The sequence below is a fragment of the Lupinus angustifolius genome, chromosome LG18 (genome assembly GCF_001865875.1).
Source record: "Lupinus angustifolius cultivar Tanjil chromosome LG18, LupAngTanjil_v1.0, whole genome shotgun sequence".
NCBI lineage: Eukaryota > Viridiplantae > Streptophyta > Magnoliopsida > Fabales > Fabaceae > Lupinus > Lupinus angustifolius.
The window spans coordinates 22,277-39,018 of record NC_032026.1 but is presented as its reverse complement, the minus strand read 5'-3'; the positions used below and the strand labels follow the sequence as shown (position 1 = coordinate 39,018).

At 34.3% G+C, this 16,742-nt stretch overlaps 2 protein-coding genes across 3 annotated transcripts; one reads left to right on the top strand and one right to left on the bottom strand.

Moving 5' to 3' along the window:
* On the bottom strand, positions 1,294 to 6,736 carry LOC109333291 (sucrose transport protein SUC3). The gene is made up of 14 exons (XM_019568697.1): positions 6,299 to 6,736; positions 6,048 to 6,113; positions 5,485 to 5,583; positions 5,333 to 5,397; positions 5,139 to 5,223; positions 4,995 to 5,028; positions 4,751 to 4,850; positions 4,207 to 4,282; positions 3,454 to 3,807; positions 3,188 to 3,331; positions 2,806 to 3,039; positions 2,588 to 2,651; positions 2,463 to 2,506; positions 1,294 to 1,784 (listed from the first exon to the last, which is right to left on the bottom strand). The coding sequence occupies exons 1-14, from the start codon at positions 6,581 to 6,583 to the stop codon at positions 1,614 to 1,616; spliced, it is 1,821 nt and encodes a 606-aa protein (XP_019424242.1). The 5' UTR covers positions 6,584 to 6,736; the 3' UTR covers positions 1,294 to 1,613.
* LOC109332232 (type I inositol polyphosphate 5-phosphatase 12-like) lies at positions 11,044 to 15,954 on the top strand. Of its 2 annotated transcripts, XM_019567145.1 has the most exons (10): positions 11,062 to 12,260; positions 12,357 to 13,188; positions 13,312 to 13,436; positions 13,798 to 13,882; positions 13,967 to 14,120; positions 14,223 to 14,263; positions 14,359 to 14,626; positions 14,779 to 14,902; positions 14,995 to 15,355; positions 15,518 to 15,953. In XM_019567145.1, exons 1-10 carry the CDS (start codon positions 11,206 to 11,208, stop codon positions 15,797 to 15,799), a joined length of 3,327 nt encoding a protein of 1,108 aa, XP_019422690.1. In that variant the 5' UTR covers positions 11,062 to 11,205; the 3' UTR covers positions 15,800 to 15,953. The 2 variants fall into 2 exon arrangements, with proteins under 2 accessions (XP_019422689.1, XP_019422690.1); XM_019567144.1 differs by having other exon boundaries at positions 11,044 to 12,260; positions 13,967 to 14,263; positions 15,518 to 15,954.

Sequence of the window (16,742 nt, the reverse complement as noted above, 5' to 3'; positions counted from 1 at the left end):
AGTATGATCAACATGAGTTAATCACATATGTTAAATATGATTCATTTTCAATCACATATGTTAATAATAAACCAGAGTTAATGACATATGTTAAATATGATTCACTTCTCTTTTCTTACCAGCAAAAACAAAAGAGAAGTGGGGAAAATAAGACAGAATTGACCTGCCAACCATTAAAGAATAGATAGACTGACTACCTGAACCCAAGGACCATGACAAGTTTTGTTTTACTATGTGGCTGATTTACATTTTATCACTCCAACTTTTGTTATAAATTTAACTTATCCTTTTTACAGAAAAAACAATTACTTATAATAATGACATAATATCATATTGTTTATTACATGTGGTCTTTTTTTGTTTTGGTCCTCCATATTTCAAGCTAAATATATATATATATATATATATATATATAATAAATGAATTTTTTACCAAAATATTATTTTTTACACACTTAATTTGAATGGAAGGAGAAAATGTTTCAGTTGGATTAATGAAGATTAATTTTTTGTAAATGGATCATTGACAAACTTAATTATATTTTCACATTATCAATTTTTTTTTTACATTTGATATAGCTGCTCGTATTTAATATAATCTAACTCATTAAATGAAGTCTAAATACATATTATAAAGCTTAAAATACGTCAAAGTTAAACTTTATCTTTCATTCCATAGGGCTAAACTTATGTTCAGGTTGATCCTGTAAAAAAATTGTATACATGGTAATGGGTTCTCAGATCTATTGGTACCCACAAAAAATACACGTTATAGGTTGGGTCTGTATTTTTGGACCCACATTTAATTGAAAGCCAGAATTTTAAGCCACACTGTTGGATGGGTGGGTCTGAGTCCAGGCAATAAAGTATCCAGACCTGTTATTCCTTCATCATATATATATTGTTGATAAATAAATGTGATTGTTTTGTTGTTAAATAATCAGTTATATTGTTAAATAGTGAAGATATCATGTGCTTAATTAATATGTATAATCTAATATTTTGTTGATCGAAAAATTCTCAAAATATGTTTAAAACTTAAAATATGTGTTTAAAATTGTTGGGAAATTGTTAAATTGTTAGACTTACCAGAGGAGAGTTGACGGAAGGATTAACGTGACCTGACATTCAAACTGTTGGGAACTAAAATGACAATTAAAACTTTTTATGAACTAACTTGATACCCACTAAAAACATTATGGGTAATTACTCAAAAATCAATTAGAGTATCAATTGGAGTGGATAATAAAAATTATATGCATGAATCAGGACTTAAGAAACTAAGAACACATGATTAACTCATAAAATTGAATTCATCATATCGTAATCACTACTTGACTGAATGGCAATGATTGCAAAAAACATATTACTATATGCACCTATAGCTTTCCTCTATTGTGCTGTCAGTTAAACGTTACATAGACTACAGACACCCGCAATGTGGGGGAAACGAATGAATTTGAATGTGGAATGTACCTTCTATGGAATTGGAAAGAAACATAAGATATAATAATAATCATTGTTCCAACTCTTCATACTTGAGTGGATCTTCCAATTTCTGCGGATCATATGCATGTACAAGTTAAAATCTGAGAAGATTAGAACTACGGTTCTTTAGCCGAAATGAAACTCTGATGACTTGAAGGAATTGCTTGAGAAATTTGGCAGTTTGAGAGTTGCGACAACACCGCCGGCAAGGGCACAGAATGAAGACAAAACAAAGGCAGGGATATTCCCACCCCCAAAGAGAGCATCCCATGGACCAGAACCAAGGGATATGATCATCTAAAATCATAATAACAAATAATATTGTGTCAAAACAGCAATCACAAAATTGGTAACAAATTCAAACTTCAGAATAAAATGTCAGATTCAACTAGTAAGTGAGGGAAGGAGAATAAATATGGCCAACTATTACTGAGATATAAGCAGTATTGATTATCAGTACACAGTTTATTTTTCATACTTTTGATCATACATTAGTCTAAGTTATTTACATATAAATACATCATGTTTAAAACTAAAAAGTCCATCCAACTACAGACATCTTCAAAAGATAGATAGATACACAGAGGTGAAGAAACAATAGGAAAGGAATCACTGTTTTCGAAGACAAGAGGGGAAATTCAACCTAGGAAGGATAATTAAAGTAATATTTACACATAATTTAGTTTATAAGCTGTAATATATTTAAAAACTATTCCGTTGTAAAAAGAATTAGTGGAACTTCATCCAAAAATAAAGTAATAAGAAGTTGTGGAAGGAAAAGGTGATAATTCCATTGGAAAGATCAAAATAACAAATTGCACCTCATTAGTATTGCAATTGGAACAATACATATACCAGTGGTGTCAAACCTAAAAAGCAAAAAAGAAACGAAAGATAATTTTACAACGACAAAAGGGTGTGCTCTCCAAGAAAGGCACAGTAACAGTCAGCAATACTTATGAAGAAAAAAAGTACCTGTGGAACAACAATTGCAAGATTTAGAACTCCTGTAGCCAATCCTGCACAACAAAGCAAAAGTCTTGAAGTCAGGAACTTAATTAACCAAAAAGCTAAGCATATAATCTACTTTTAATACCAACCTTGGCCACCGCCTGAATCAGCAGTCAACTCTGCAGTGACAGCAAAGGGAACGCTATAGGTTATCTGCACACATGAGAAACTTGTACCGTTGTGAACTTCCGTAGATATTAAAGAAGTTAATGCTAATTGGTTATGATGAGGATTGGAAAGGAAAAGAAGGAAATTGCAAATGCAACAAAATAGTTTAAATGTGGAAAGCAGCATTCCTCATACTTACAGCGAGAGGAAAACCAAGAAGAACAAACACAACCAAGGAAGCAATCTTGATAGCTTCACTAGCTCCAATTACATGTTCTATACCCCTAGAATAATCTCGGGCAGAAATTAGACTAATGATAGCTGTGGCAGCCATGCAAACAAAGACGATAAAATTGCTCACTGCCCATACTAATCTTGCACCCATCCGCTTACACATTGGTTCAATCAAAAGAGAGCTAATTCCAAGGACAACCTATCAAACCATCAACCAATGATAGATTCATAAAAATCAGAAAGTCTAATTTAATAGAAGGAAAAAGTCCCTGGTCATTATCAGTAAGGTTTTTTTTTGACAAATCTCAAATGGTTAAAATAATCCATGCACAATCTAGAGTTCTTACAGAATTCAATAGCAAACCAAATGCACCTTCTCTAACACCTTGATCATAAAGATCAACTTCAGAAGAGTTCCCTTTTGGATCCCCATGATAAACTTCTCTCCCCATCCAATCCGTATCAAACAGAAAAAACGGAAACCATGACAACTGCAGCAGGTAGGAATAGGGTTGAAGGAAAGATAAGAAGGATCTCAAATGGGAAGCATCAGCAAAAGACAAATAAAAGTGATGTTAGAAGAATCCTTCGCACATAATACTTAGGTACCTACCCAAGTGAGAGCCATTACAACCAGCACTGAATGCATAGCAGGTGGCAAATGCCTTAAACTGGTCAACAAGTTCACCAATACTGCTCCAGGCCCATCCATGAAATTTTCAGCATGGTCTTCCCCGGATTTCAAATGCTCATGCTTTATCTCTGGATTCTTTTCACCATGATCCTCAGTTAACTTACCATTGAATTCATTTATATCAGATAAATGTTTTGATTTTGAAAATTCAAGGCCATTTTGTTGTTCATCCAATAAAGGAGACGAATCCGATAAGTGATGATGTTGAATTGCAGTAAGTGGAACCTCATCAGCAAAATATAGGGTTACAAGTGTGCATAACGTCAGGAACACCTGCCAATATTGCATGATGAGATTCCAGCTATTATAAAAAAGTATACATATATTAAAAGCTACATGTTTAACATTATACAATTGAAAAATAAATAAATCTTCCATAAAATAACCTCAGGCCATAATGGTGTTGCCTTTATTAAATAGCACTTCTCTTTGCTTTAAGGAGTAAATCAAGTAGAGGTAATGTTGCATGAGAAGAGAAATAATTAAAAATGAATAAATGGATGGATAAGTCACCTAGACAAAGTAAAGGAGAGCATGTGTTTAAAGTAATAAGAAAATATAATAATCAGGCTGGTTATGATCTCAGACAACTTATAAAAAGTAAAATACAAAGGTATAATCATAATGATTTCTTTTATAAGCTAATCATAATGCTTCATAGTAGTAACCTACCACAGCAACAAGAAATGCTGCCTTAAGATTGCCACAGGCTTCACAGCAAGCTCTACTTGTCAGGAAAGGGAACCATCTGCTTAGGTAAGAAACGAAAAGAATATTAATTAGCAGGAAAAAAGTGAGGAACATCAAAACATGCCAACAACAGCATGTGTCTGCAAAGCAAGCAATCCTCACTTGGTGGAGTTCATGGCTTAAAAATGATAACAACAAGAAGCCCATATGCAAAAACTAGGGATTTACATTAATACATTTATCAAAACCACTTCTGAGATTCTTTACATGAGTAGTTCTACACTTCTACATCATTGATTGATTCCTATATGAAGATATACTAACCTATAAAACCTGAGAATAAGTGTAAAACCAACTATTCTCACTTATCTTGTTTACAATTACTGATTCAGTAAGAGCTTGTTTGAAAAGGTCTTCCATAGTAATAATAAAACAGTATTTTTTTAAGAAACATGTGCAATGGATTTTACATAGCTAGCAATGTGCAGAAATATGAAATAACCCCAAAATATTAGCAAGGTCTCACTTGTTCCACATTCCACTAGCGCCAGAAGAATATCCTAGTATGTTCCCAACAGCCATCCACGAGCAAAATACAGCATTTGCTACATTGCGCTGATCAGGACCTAAGTGTGAGCAAAATTATTACAATATTAATACAGTGTTTCCTCGTACAAAGACGTATTTAATATTGGACTAAAATCAATAATCTCCGTTCTTGTTGTTGAGAACCTGAACAATGAAAGCTGGTAAAATGAGCAAGCTTATACCTGATAGATCAGCTAAAAGTGCCCGAGCTGGCCCCTGCAGATTAAAATGGAGGAAAGCAGGGAATAGTTAGCGTAATGAAGCTTCACTAATCAGTACAAAGATAATATAAAAGAAGCACACATTGATTACATTAACAAGCACACCTGCACTGTGTTGTTAGCAAGGTCCAGCATCCAGAACCCAAGAATAAATACAACAGCAGCCCTTGTTCGGGTTCCTTTAAATGTTCTACAATTTTAAACATATGAAATTTATTCAAACCTAAGTTCATATAAGTGAAATTTGAAAAGTAGGAGATACAAAGAGTAAGAAAAGAATGAAGGGTATAAACAGAAACCTGCAATGTTCATGTGTGTCCCCTAACACATATCCAATGTCTGCAGAAAACCCGATTAATATCACCTATATTACAAGACTTAGTTTAGCTTATATGCAATGTTGTGATTAAATGTATGTTACAAGTTAACAATCAATGTCATCAATGCTTACAGCCACAGAGATCATAAGAGATCCAACCAAAATGAATGGACGTCTTCTGCCATACTTTGAAGTGCATTTATCACTCCAAATACCAACACATGGTTGAACCTGTTAAATTGGAGGGTTTTAGGCAGAGAAGGGGAAAAGGAGAAAATAGAGAGTTGGAATAAAATGAGACTAATATTGGTTTCATGTGAAGAGACAAACTTCATAGTCCTATTTATAATAATAGGAAAGTATAATCTTCATTAATTAGGGAATAAATTGTACAAGTTTTCTAAGATAATATTCTACGATTACAAAGATGATATGATGAGATATTTTTGAAGTAATCTAATAGAACCTATGTGAAAAGGTGAGACAAAGTTGTTATTTATAAGATCAAATCCAACTAGAAGCAAGCATAACTCTGTTTATACGAAAGCATCAATATTTCAGAAAATGCTTTGCAATGTAAGTGTCAGAGTTACTAAAGGGATAGTTAAGTTGAAAATGTGAAGGATGAAGGGACCAGTGGAAAACATGAAGTTAATAGAAAATGACAATTATTATTGAAGAAGAATATGACCTACCACAAGGCCTGTAATAGGGCCACAAAGCCAAATAAATGAAGAAAATGCATGTCCTATTCCCAATGTCTGAAACAAAAACGGAAAGCATATAGTTAAATAGAAATCTGAACATATACACACAAACACAAACAATGAAAATAGAAAATTGAATCACTAGTGTCAAAAGTATAGATTAAAGTCGGTAATCCCAGAAAAGAAGTAAAGAATCTGAATTGAAATAGAATGTTAAGAATGTGAAAGATAATAAGAACCTGAATGTAAGGGGTCAAAAGAGAAAGTTGCAAGGCCCATCCGAATTGAACACCGGCAGCGACGGTGCAACTCAGAACCAGATTTACCAAACTTATATCCTTCTTCTTTGTTGTTGTTGTTGTTGTTGTTGATGTTGATGTAGCATAAGGAGGAGATGAAGATGAAGAAGAATAAGACGGAGAATTAAGATCGATCCGGTGACGAGGTTCATCAATGTCAACAAGTTCCACTTCTTTATTTATATTCTGGTATGGTACTACTTTTATTGACACTGAATCTGACATCACTTACAATTAGATTTATTTTTTATTTATTTCAATGGAATTCAATTTGGAACTTGAATTGGAATTGTTGAAGAAGAAGATGAAGATGGAGAAGGATACCAAACCAGATCTGTTACGTTGCATCAGCGTCAATGATACTACTTCTCTTGCCACGCGCAAACCATCTAAGCCTTCCTATTACTAAATTAAATATAAATAATTGAGTTTCTTAAACCACAGTCATAATTATACAATTTTCAATGTTTCCTAATACCCTATTTATAATTACTAGTCGGGTCTCTATCTTATAAATATTAAATATAATATTTTATACTAAATATTGTAACATTTAGTTGAATTTATTCATTAGATATAATTGTTAAAAAAATTTAAATTGAATATTCAAATAATGGAATAATCAGTGAAATAAATTTATTAAGTTTAAAACATAATAGATAAGGTTGTCATGAAATATTTTCAACTATATTCTTATTTTTGTAATAATGATTGCATAAATTAATTAATTATTTAACGTGTTAATATACACTCTCGTGCGTGTCAACCCGCATTCCCATTTTTTGTACTAAGTTCCCAATATTTACATGTTCTAAACACTACTTGAATTCTTGGAATGTTAAAGTTTGATTACAATTTGTATTTGAAGAACTTATTCATATCACAACAATAAAGTCATACAATCATGTTGTGAACTTTATTTATATATATATATATATAGTCTAAAAAAGTTAGACAATATATGACTCCCTACAAAGGGTCCTATAGAAAATGAAAAGGAAATCACCTTAAGTACTACAATATTTGAAGTAATTCCAATGCTATATATTTGTTTGCCTTGTACATTGAGCCTCCTCATAGATTGGCCTATTCCTTTTGGAAGCAGGAAGATGTTCTTTGCAAAATCAAGTAAAGTTTATGGTAAATGTAAAAGTGAAAATTAATGAGAGCAACTCGAGAATGATGTTTGGCTTCATTTTTTATAATAATTTTTAGAATTGTCCACATGCATCATAAATATAAATATTAAAAAGTTCTCTATCAGGTAGTTAAGGAAATTGCAAAATGTAAGAAATAACAATATAGTCAACCTGATATATTTTATGTATTTCATAAGTTCATGGTGAAAAACACAAAATCAGAAGTAAGCAAGCAAGGAGAGTGAAGTTGAGTTTTATAGAAAAGTGGAAAGTAGTGTGTAGACATGTCGACAACTATAAAGGTAGCTTGAAAATAACCGGAAAATACATATTCTACCTCATAACGCTACATTTAACATATTTTGTGTTTAACATGAAAGTTATGTCAAGAAAGAAATAAAAATTACACTATGGGATAAACACCATCTTTTAATTTTATATTATGTAGTGAAGAAATAACATCTAAGATGGAGAAGAGAACAAAGAAAAAATATCAGTAAAAATGTGTAATGTTTGATATCTTACAATTAGAAAATCAATTAAATATATTCACGAGTCTATAATTGTAGTGAATCCAACATCACATAATCATTTTAAACTTGTTACACAATTTTCTATTAGAAAGGTCTCGCTGCATGGTATCATGTAATTCTTTTTTGAGCATTGCCCTACTCACGATATCACAGTCAGAAACCTTGCCCTAAATAGGCGCAAGAACGAAGGTACTTGTATAAGTTTATCGATTTGGGTATCAGACTCAATCATCTGACTCACGGTCTTTCCCATGTATAAATACACTTCACGCCCAAGCTAGGGCTACTGTCTAAGCAACCAAACAATCAGAAACAATAAAAAATATTGTCTGTCTCTCGCTCAAGCGACAAACTCATCAAGATAGACTCAATTCTCTTCCTGATTCTCGTCCAAGCAAGGGACTGTCGCTTAAGTGACAAATCCATCAAAAATTGGTCAAAATACCTGTCTGGTCCTCACCTGGGCGAGGTACGGTCGCCTGGGCGCCAAAAACGCCCAAAACATGCCCAACTAGCTGCCTAGCCCTCGCTCAGGCGAGAAACACTCGCCCAGGCGCCAAATTGGGGCCTCATCCTCTGCTTCTCTCTCGCCCAAGCGAGGCTGGCTCGCCCAGGCGAGGTGGTCTAGTTACCAGGACCATTTCCTCGCCCTTTTGGGCTATCGGATCGAAACTCTCCACTGTTTTCGATCTCTATGCGTTTTAGTTTCTCGAGTGGTGTTCCTTTATGGATAACTACCACAATACTTGATATTTTAAGCTATCCTAAACATACAAATTAAGAAAGTATTCGTACAAAATTCATGCACGCAAATATTTGATTAAGTACGAGTTTTCTTAATACACAAATATAACTCCAAACTTTTGAGATAGTTTAGGAGATCTGGGTGTCATATTTGGACACCACTATGTCATGATGTATTCTCCCTCACCTTAGGTTGTCGTGTGCTTGATTCCCTTCATGCTGAGAGAGTAGGTTGATCGCCAAACTTTGAAAGTTTCGAAACTAAACACACAAAAACAATTTAGTGATTTGCGAATCAATTTTACATGATAACTCTAAAGTAAAAACATTGTTTAACACTTTAATCCATTTATGAACTCAACGACTTTCATCCATCTGGTCCGAGATTCATATTTTTGAACCATCATTTATCCTCGAAAGTCTTGTTCCCGATTTCCAAGGTAAGTTTTTAATAAAGTTTACACTTTTATCACCTCATAGATTTATATTTTCATGGATACTTTTTAAGTCATACTTCACCATTTTAAGGTAAGTTTCTTAATCCAAGTCCACACTTTTTAAATCAATATCTCCCAAGTTGATCTTACCACTTTAAAGTAAGTCATCTTAAGTAGATTCCATATTTTGCATACTAAGTTTTCATGGTCATTTCAACACCTTCTTGATAGTGTTGATCTCATACTTAAACACCATTTATAATTAACATTTCTTAAGTTACACTTACCACTTTAAAGTAAGCTTACCTTATTAATGTTCATCCTATAACAAATCAACCATCCATTTCTTCATAACACTTTAAGTTTATAAAGTGAAGATTTTTATAAGTCATCTTTTATCCCAAATCATTACTTGAACTTGAAAGTCAAAGAATATCATTTACTAATCAAACTTTTACTCATAATATTTTAAAACATACTTTTTCACAAAACTCATCCATAAACATTTTGAATTTCAAAGTTAGAAACTAATTGGACTATATTAGAAGCTTTGATGTGTGTTAGGAGTTGGCTGTGGTATGCTGAGAACATTGATAAAGTTGTAAGTTATTAAAGTATTGATTCAAATATCAGATTTAATATCTTATATTATGTAATATATTTTATCTTATCATTCTTTGTTTTCAATATTGCTAGGAAATTTGAATTCCAGTTTCGCACAAGAATATGCTACTGTTTTAAATGAAATGGAGTCTGATGATGAATGTATTTTACATTTCACTTGTTTTAAATTGTTTGTGTAATGAGTATATTTAATTTTGGTTTTTAAATCTTAATACAACTGAAGTGATGAATAATAGTTTGAGTTATCATTTTAAAGATTAGTAGTTGCTGTTTGTTGTATCCAGATGTTGAAGAAAATTTGTATTTTAGTGTAGTGCATCTATGGAAGAAGACTTGTTAATTATTATTCTTACCGAATTATGCTATTGTTATTGAATTATTCTTATTGCTTCATCCAGATATCTAGTGAATATTGGTACTAAATTATGTGCTTTATTGGTTGTGGTATTGAATTTTAGTGTAGCCATAATAGTATAGGAGAATGAATGCAAAATCTGAAATTTTGTGATTTATTAGTTAATGTTATAAATGTTGTGTAAACACTTAAAATGTGGTGTTTTGTGAGATGTGATATTTTTGCTGCCTTTATTTTATTGAATATGGTTACTGTGTTGTGAGTTAGAACTTATATTACTAGAATTAAAATGTGTATAATTCATGATGAACTTAGCATTTCTCTCTCTTTTTGGTGACCGTATGTATAATTCATAATTCATGTGTATAATTCACAATGATGCTCAACATTTATTTATTTATTGACAGGTTTTTCCGTTGGGTTCGGGTTACTTGAAATCCGATGAGTTTGAGGATGATATTCTTATTTTCAACCCATTGAATTTAAATTCGAGTTATATATTTTGGGTTCGGAGTTGGATACGGGAAAACCCGACCCCGATCCGCCCCGTTGCCATTCCTAGCATTAGCATATACCATTTTCTATCATTATATAATCATGTTTTATTTGAGAATCTCCAAAATATATTCAGATTAACTCACTAGGATCTTGCGTAAAAAAGCAAAACCATGCACACCTTGATCAACCAACCACTCAAATATTGACTTCTAAGTTTAAATAACAATTCCATAAAAAATATTAATCCTGATCTAATAAGGAGTAATTCAAACAAAAAATAATAAAGGGAAGAATTCCTGTCCATGAGCTTGTAGCATGCCCCGCCTTACTTGTCGGTAGTGGTTCCCTCTCTCTCGGGAAACCCTTTAGACCTCTTCCATCATTCTTGAATTCACTCGCTACTCTCTTCGTTGCATGCTATTGCATGCCAATTCCATTTCCATTTTCATTAAACCAATTCTCTTTCCTTCCTTCTTTAGCATTAGTTTCCAATAACATAACATAACATCATATCATTATGATGGATGATAGAATTGAAGAAGATAATAAGGAAAAAGAATGTTTTAATTCTCTTCCACCTCACCGCAAAGCACACTCTTACAGCCAACAACTCCGAGGCACTTCCACTCACAAACACCATCATCAAATCCGCAATCACAGTCTCGATGATGACCGTATTCCAAATAAGATCAAATCTTCTCCATCTTCACTTTACGACTCTGACTCTGATGATGAATTTTTCCCACGTTCCTCCTCTTCAACCTCTAATGCTGTTGCTGCTGTTGATGAAAACAATGTGGATAGTGATGACTCATCATCAAATCAATCTCAATACCAACCTCCTTTGCAGGAATTTATAGCCAGCGGGGGTTCAAGTGGTATCTTCAAGGCTCCCATCAGAGCCTCCGTTCATCCGAGCAGACCGCCTTGCCTGGAGTTAAGACCTCACCCATTGAGGGAGACTCAGGTTGGAAGGTTCCTCAGAAACATTGCTTGCACCGAAGCACAGTTGTGGGCTGGACAAGAATGTGGGGTCAGGGTGTGGGAGTTTCATAATGCATATCAACCCGGGAATGGTCTCGGAGGAAAGGTAAGAAGGGGTGACGAGGATGCAGCACCATTTTATGAATCAGTGGATACCTCTCCCACCTTGTGTTTGACGGTTGACAACGCCAACAGGTTGGTGTGGAGTGGGCACAAGGATGGTAAGATCAGGTCATGGAGAGTTGACCAATCACCTTTTGTTACACCCTTCAAGGAGGGTCTTTCATGGCAGGCACATAGAGGTCCCGTTCTAGCCATCGTCATAACTTCCTTTGGGGATCTTTGGTCAGGTTCTGAAGGTGGTGCTATTAAGATATGGCCATGGGAATCCGTAGAAAAGTCTCTTTCCTTGTCTCCAGAAGAAAGACACATGGCAGCCTTACTTGTCGAGAGGTCATTCATTGATCTCAGGTCTCAAGTAACCATTAATGGTGTCTGCAGTATATCTTCTCAAGATGTTAAGTGTTTCTTGTCTGATCATATTAAAGGTCGAGTTTGGTGTGTTTGCCCTCTATCCTTTTCACTCTGGTATATTTCTTTCTTTCTTTCTTTCTTTGTATGAATTTGAAGTGATATTATAATAATAGGTTAATAATGAATGAATTTCTATACATATATATATAGGGATGCTCGCACGAAAGAACTTGTAAAAGTATTTAACATAGATGGTCAGGCAGAAAATAGAGTTGACATGTCATCAGTGCAGCAGGATCAAGGAGGAGGAGGAGGAGGAGTAGAAGACGAAATGAAGGTAAAGTTTGTTTCAACCTCAAAAAAGGAGAAATCACAGGGTAGTAGCTTCCTGCAGAGATCACGGAATGCTATAATGGGAGCTGCAGATGCTGTACGTAGAGTTGCAACAAAGGGAGCTGGTGCATTTGTTGACGATACTAGAAGAACAGAAGCACTAGTTCAAACAAGTGATGGAATGATTTGGAGTGGATGTACAAACGGGTTACTTGTGCAATGGGATGGTAGTGGGAGCCGTGTCAAAGATTTTAGTCGTCATCCTTGTGCTGTCCAATGTTTCTGCACTTTTGGAAGAAGAATATATGTAGGATATGTGAGTGGTATTATACAAATATTGGACCTAGAAGGGAACGTTATGGCAGGATGGGTTGCTCATAATGGTCCAGTCATTAAATTGGCAGTTGGAAATGGTTGTGTGTTTAGCTTGGCTACTCATGGTGGAATACGTGGTTGGAATATTGCATCACCAGGTCCTGTTGACAACATAATAAGATCAGAGTTGGCTGCAAAGGAACTTATTTATACAAGACGCCACAATGTCAGAATTTTGATTGGAACTTGGAATGTTGGTCAAGGTAGAGCTTCTCAGGAAGCTCTTCACTCCTGGTTGGGTTCCATTGCTTCCGATGTGGGCATCGTTGTGGTTGGTTTGCAAGAAGTGGACATGGGTGCTGGTTTTCTAGCAATCTCTGCTGCAAAAGAAACTGTAAGATAGATAGATAGACACTTAACCATCATCATATTCTTCTTCTTATTTACTACATACTTGATCTGTCTGTCTGTCTGCTCATTCTATTCATTCATTTACTGCCTTCATTCCTAACTGTAGGTAGGGCTTGAAGGAAGTGCAATGGGGCAGTGGTGGCTGGATACAATAGGAAAGGCCTTAGAAGAAGGAAAAGCTTTTGAGCGAATGGGTTCTAGGCAGCTTGCTGGTTTGCTTATATCCCTTTGGTGAGTAGTAATTAATTGTTGTGGATTCTAATTAGGGGTGAAAATATGTTTTTCCTTAAACATACCAAACCTATAAAACATATAATAGTTTGAGTCTGTTTAAATATTTTGTAAGCCTATGCTTAATATCTCCTAGATGACATAAAGCATGTCCTAAATGAGTTTTGTAAAAAAGTTCCGAGTCTTATGAATAAGTTTGGCTGCCTCTAATAAAGCTGATGGTTTGTTTCCATCTCTAATTGTGATCAAACATGTTACTTGAACATTATTACAACATGATTATTATGTACTTATTTTGGATTTAAAACTGTTATTTTTTCCATTCATGCTTTTATGAGTTGATTTGACATTCCTAAATTAGGGTAAGAAAGAACCTTAGAACACACGTTGGTGACATCGACGCTGGAGCAGTCCCATGTGGTTTTGGGCGTGCAATTGGTAACAAGGTTTGTATGAGTTTCAGTGACTAACTATTTGGTTTTTGTCTTCATTGAAATGAGCATTATTATGTACATTAATGAAACAAACAGGGAGGAGTGGGTTTGAGAATCAGAGTGTACGACAGGATAATGTGCTTTGTGAATTGTCACTTGGCTGCACATTTGGAAGCAGTTAATAGACGAAATGCTGATTTCGATCACATTTATCGAAATATGGTGTTTAGTCGATCATCCAACGTTGCTGGTATGGTGCCATACCTGTTCTTGTCTTGCCTTCTTGCCTTCTCCACATATTTATTTTGGCTACTTTACTCTTCTGGCTTCCCATTCCTCCTCTCTGTTACAGCTGGTGTCTCTACTGCTGTTCATACTCTTCGTGGTACAAATGTGAGCCAACCAACCTTATGCTTATTACACCTATTCATTATCTTATTTCCATGCACCCTTTCTTCATCAATATCATCACTATCATTGCGTTATAGGCTATGGGGGTACCCTCTGAAGAACCAAAACCTGAGTTATCTGAAGCGGATATGGTGGTATTTTTCGGTGATTTCAACTACCGGCTTTTTGGTATATCTTATGATGAAGCCAGGGACTTTGTTTCTCAAAGATGCTTTGATTGGCTCAGAGAAAAGGATCAGCTCAGGGCGGAGATGAAAGTAGGAAAAGTTTTCCAGGGAATGCGGGAGGGGCTCATCAAATTTCCTCCAACTTATAAATTTGAGAGGCACCAACCAGGTTTAGGAGGTAAATAGTTATTGATTTCAGTTGGATTTAGAATTTGTAACTCCATGAACATAATTAACACTTCCAATGTGTCAACAGTACTATTATGCATTTAACTAGTTGTATGTTAAATGGCCTGCCGTGATGCTTGCATATATCACTCATTCTTTCAGGTTATGATTCTGGAGAGAAAAAGCGAATTCCTGCATGGTGTGACAGAATAATATATCGTGATACTCGACCAGCTCTAGTGTCTGAATGCAATTTAGACTGCCCTGTTGTTTCATCAATTTTACAGTATGTTACATGGTCACCAACCCTCTTGCTTTCTGCTTTCTGTTTATATCCTTTTAGCTGTCTGGCTACAACTTGTTATCATTGTTTAACAGGTATGATGCTTGTATGGATGTGACGGAGAGTGATCACAAACCGGTGCGATGTAAATTCAATGTGAAAATTTCTCATGCTGATAGATCTATAAGGAGAAAGGAGTTTGGAGATATTATGACATCAAATGAGAAAATCAGATATATGCTTGATGAATTAAGTTATGTTCCAGAAACCACCATGAGCTCAAACAATATAATCCTTCAAAACCATGACACTTGTTTTTTGCTGATAACAAACACAAGTGGGAAAGATGAGACTATATATAAGATCACCTGTGAAGGGCAGTCTATAGTTAAGAATGATGGACAAGCAGCTGATTATAGCTCAAGAGGTGCCTTTGGCTTTCCTAGATGGCTTGAGGTACTTGTTTTCTTAATTTAATTTAATTACTACTCATGTTACATTTTGAAAGTCTTGCCGGAGTTAGTTCCTTAGAACTACTCATTGTCTGACTGACTTACTGAGTTACTAAATCCTTAGAACTACTCATTGTCTGACTGACTTACTGAGTTACTAAAATAGGTCAACCCAGCTGCTGGCATAATTAAACCAAAGCAAAATGTAGAGGTTTCAATACGTCATGAAGACCTTCATACCTCAGAAGAAATTGTAGATGGTATACCACAAAACTGGTGGAGTGAAGACACAAGAGATAAGGAAGTTATTTTGGTTGTTCATGTCCAAGGTAGTTCCTCCCTCCAAACTTATAATAACAAAATCCATGTACGTCATTGCTTCACAGCAAAGCCTGCTAGAATTGACTCCTCAAAATCCAACAGTGCAAGAAGAAATCAAGTAAGTTAACTTCATAGACGTGTTTCAAAATTTAATAGTTCCCTTGTCAAATTCCTTAATAGAAGGAGGGTCAAGGATAAATGTCAATTAATGACACAAATGCACAGTATAAGACCAATGTTTAAACTTCCTGCTGCTATAAGCCTTAGGACATGTTAGTTTGTGTTAATCCCTGCTATAAGCCTTAGGACATGTTAGCTTATTGATATTATTGTGTTTTTCTATTGGGTTTATTTAAATTACATCTACTCTTCTGGTTGTAGAAGCTATAAAGTTTTTCTCAACTGTATTTATTTATTTTTTTGGTTATTAGTGTATTTCTTTTTATTGACAGTCTATTTGCTTTATAAGAGACGAAGTCAATGTAGTTTACTGCTTTGCTATTAGTTTTTTTAAGCTTAGTTTGATATAGGAGCTTTTGATATCGTTGCTTTGGTTGCCCCCACCAGCTTACATATTAGTTAGACAAATACTGTAAAGCTATCATTAACAACACATTGCAGGTTAAGCTTAGATCTATTATTAAATCAACATCTAATTCTTTGTTAGAAGTTATGTAATTTAGTTTTGTAAATATGAAATACAAATTATCACTATTTGCAAAATTTATGGAATTGACTCTAACTAAACTATGGTTTGATTTACTTCATGATTTGGTTAATTCAATTAATTTTTTAAGAAATTGTTTGTAATTAGTTCCGTTCATCGTTATATATGGTCAAAAATTGTGAGTGAACTATAAAATTGATAATTAATAATTAGGTGATACTTCATAATAATAATATGTTTTCATTGAATTGTCAAATTAATTAATAATTAACAATTAAATAATACTTGATAAAGAATAGTATGCCTTCATCACTAAAAAGTAACTACCCATGTTTTATGTTATTTAAGTAAAAACAAGTTCATATAGTATTTTTATGTTCAAAGTGAAAAACAAAGCCCATAA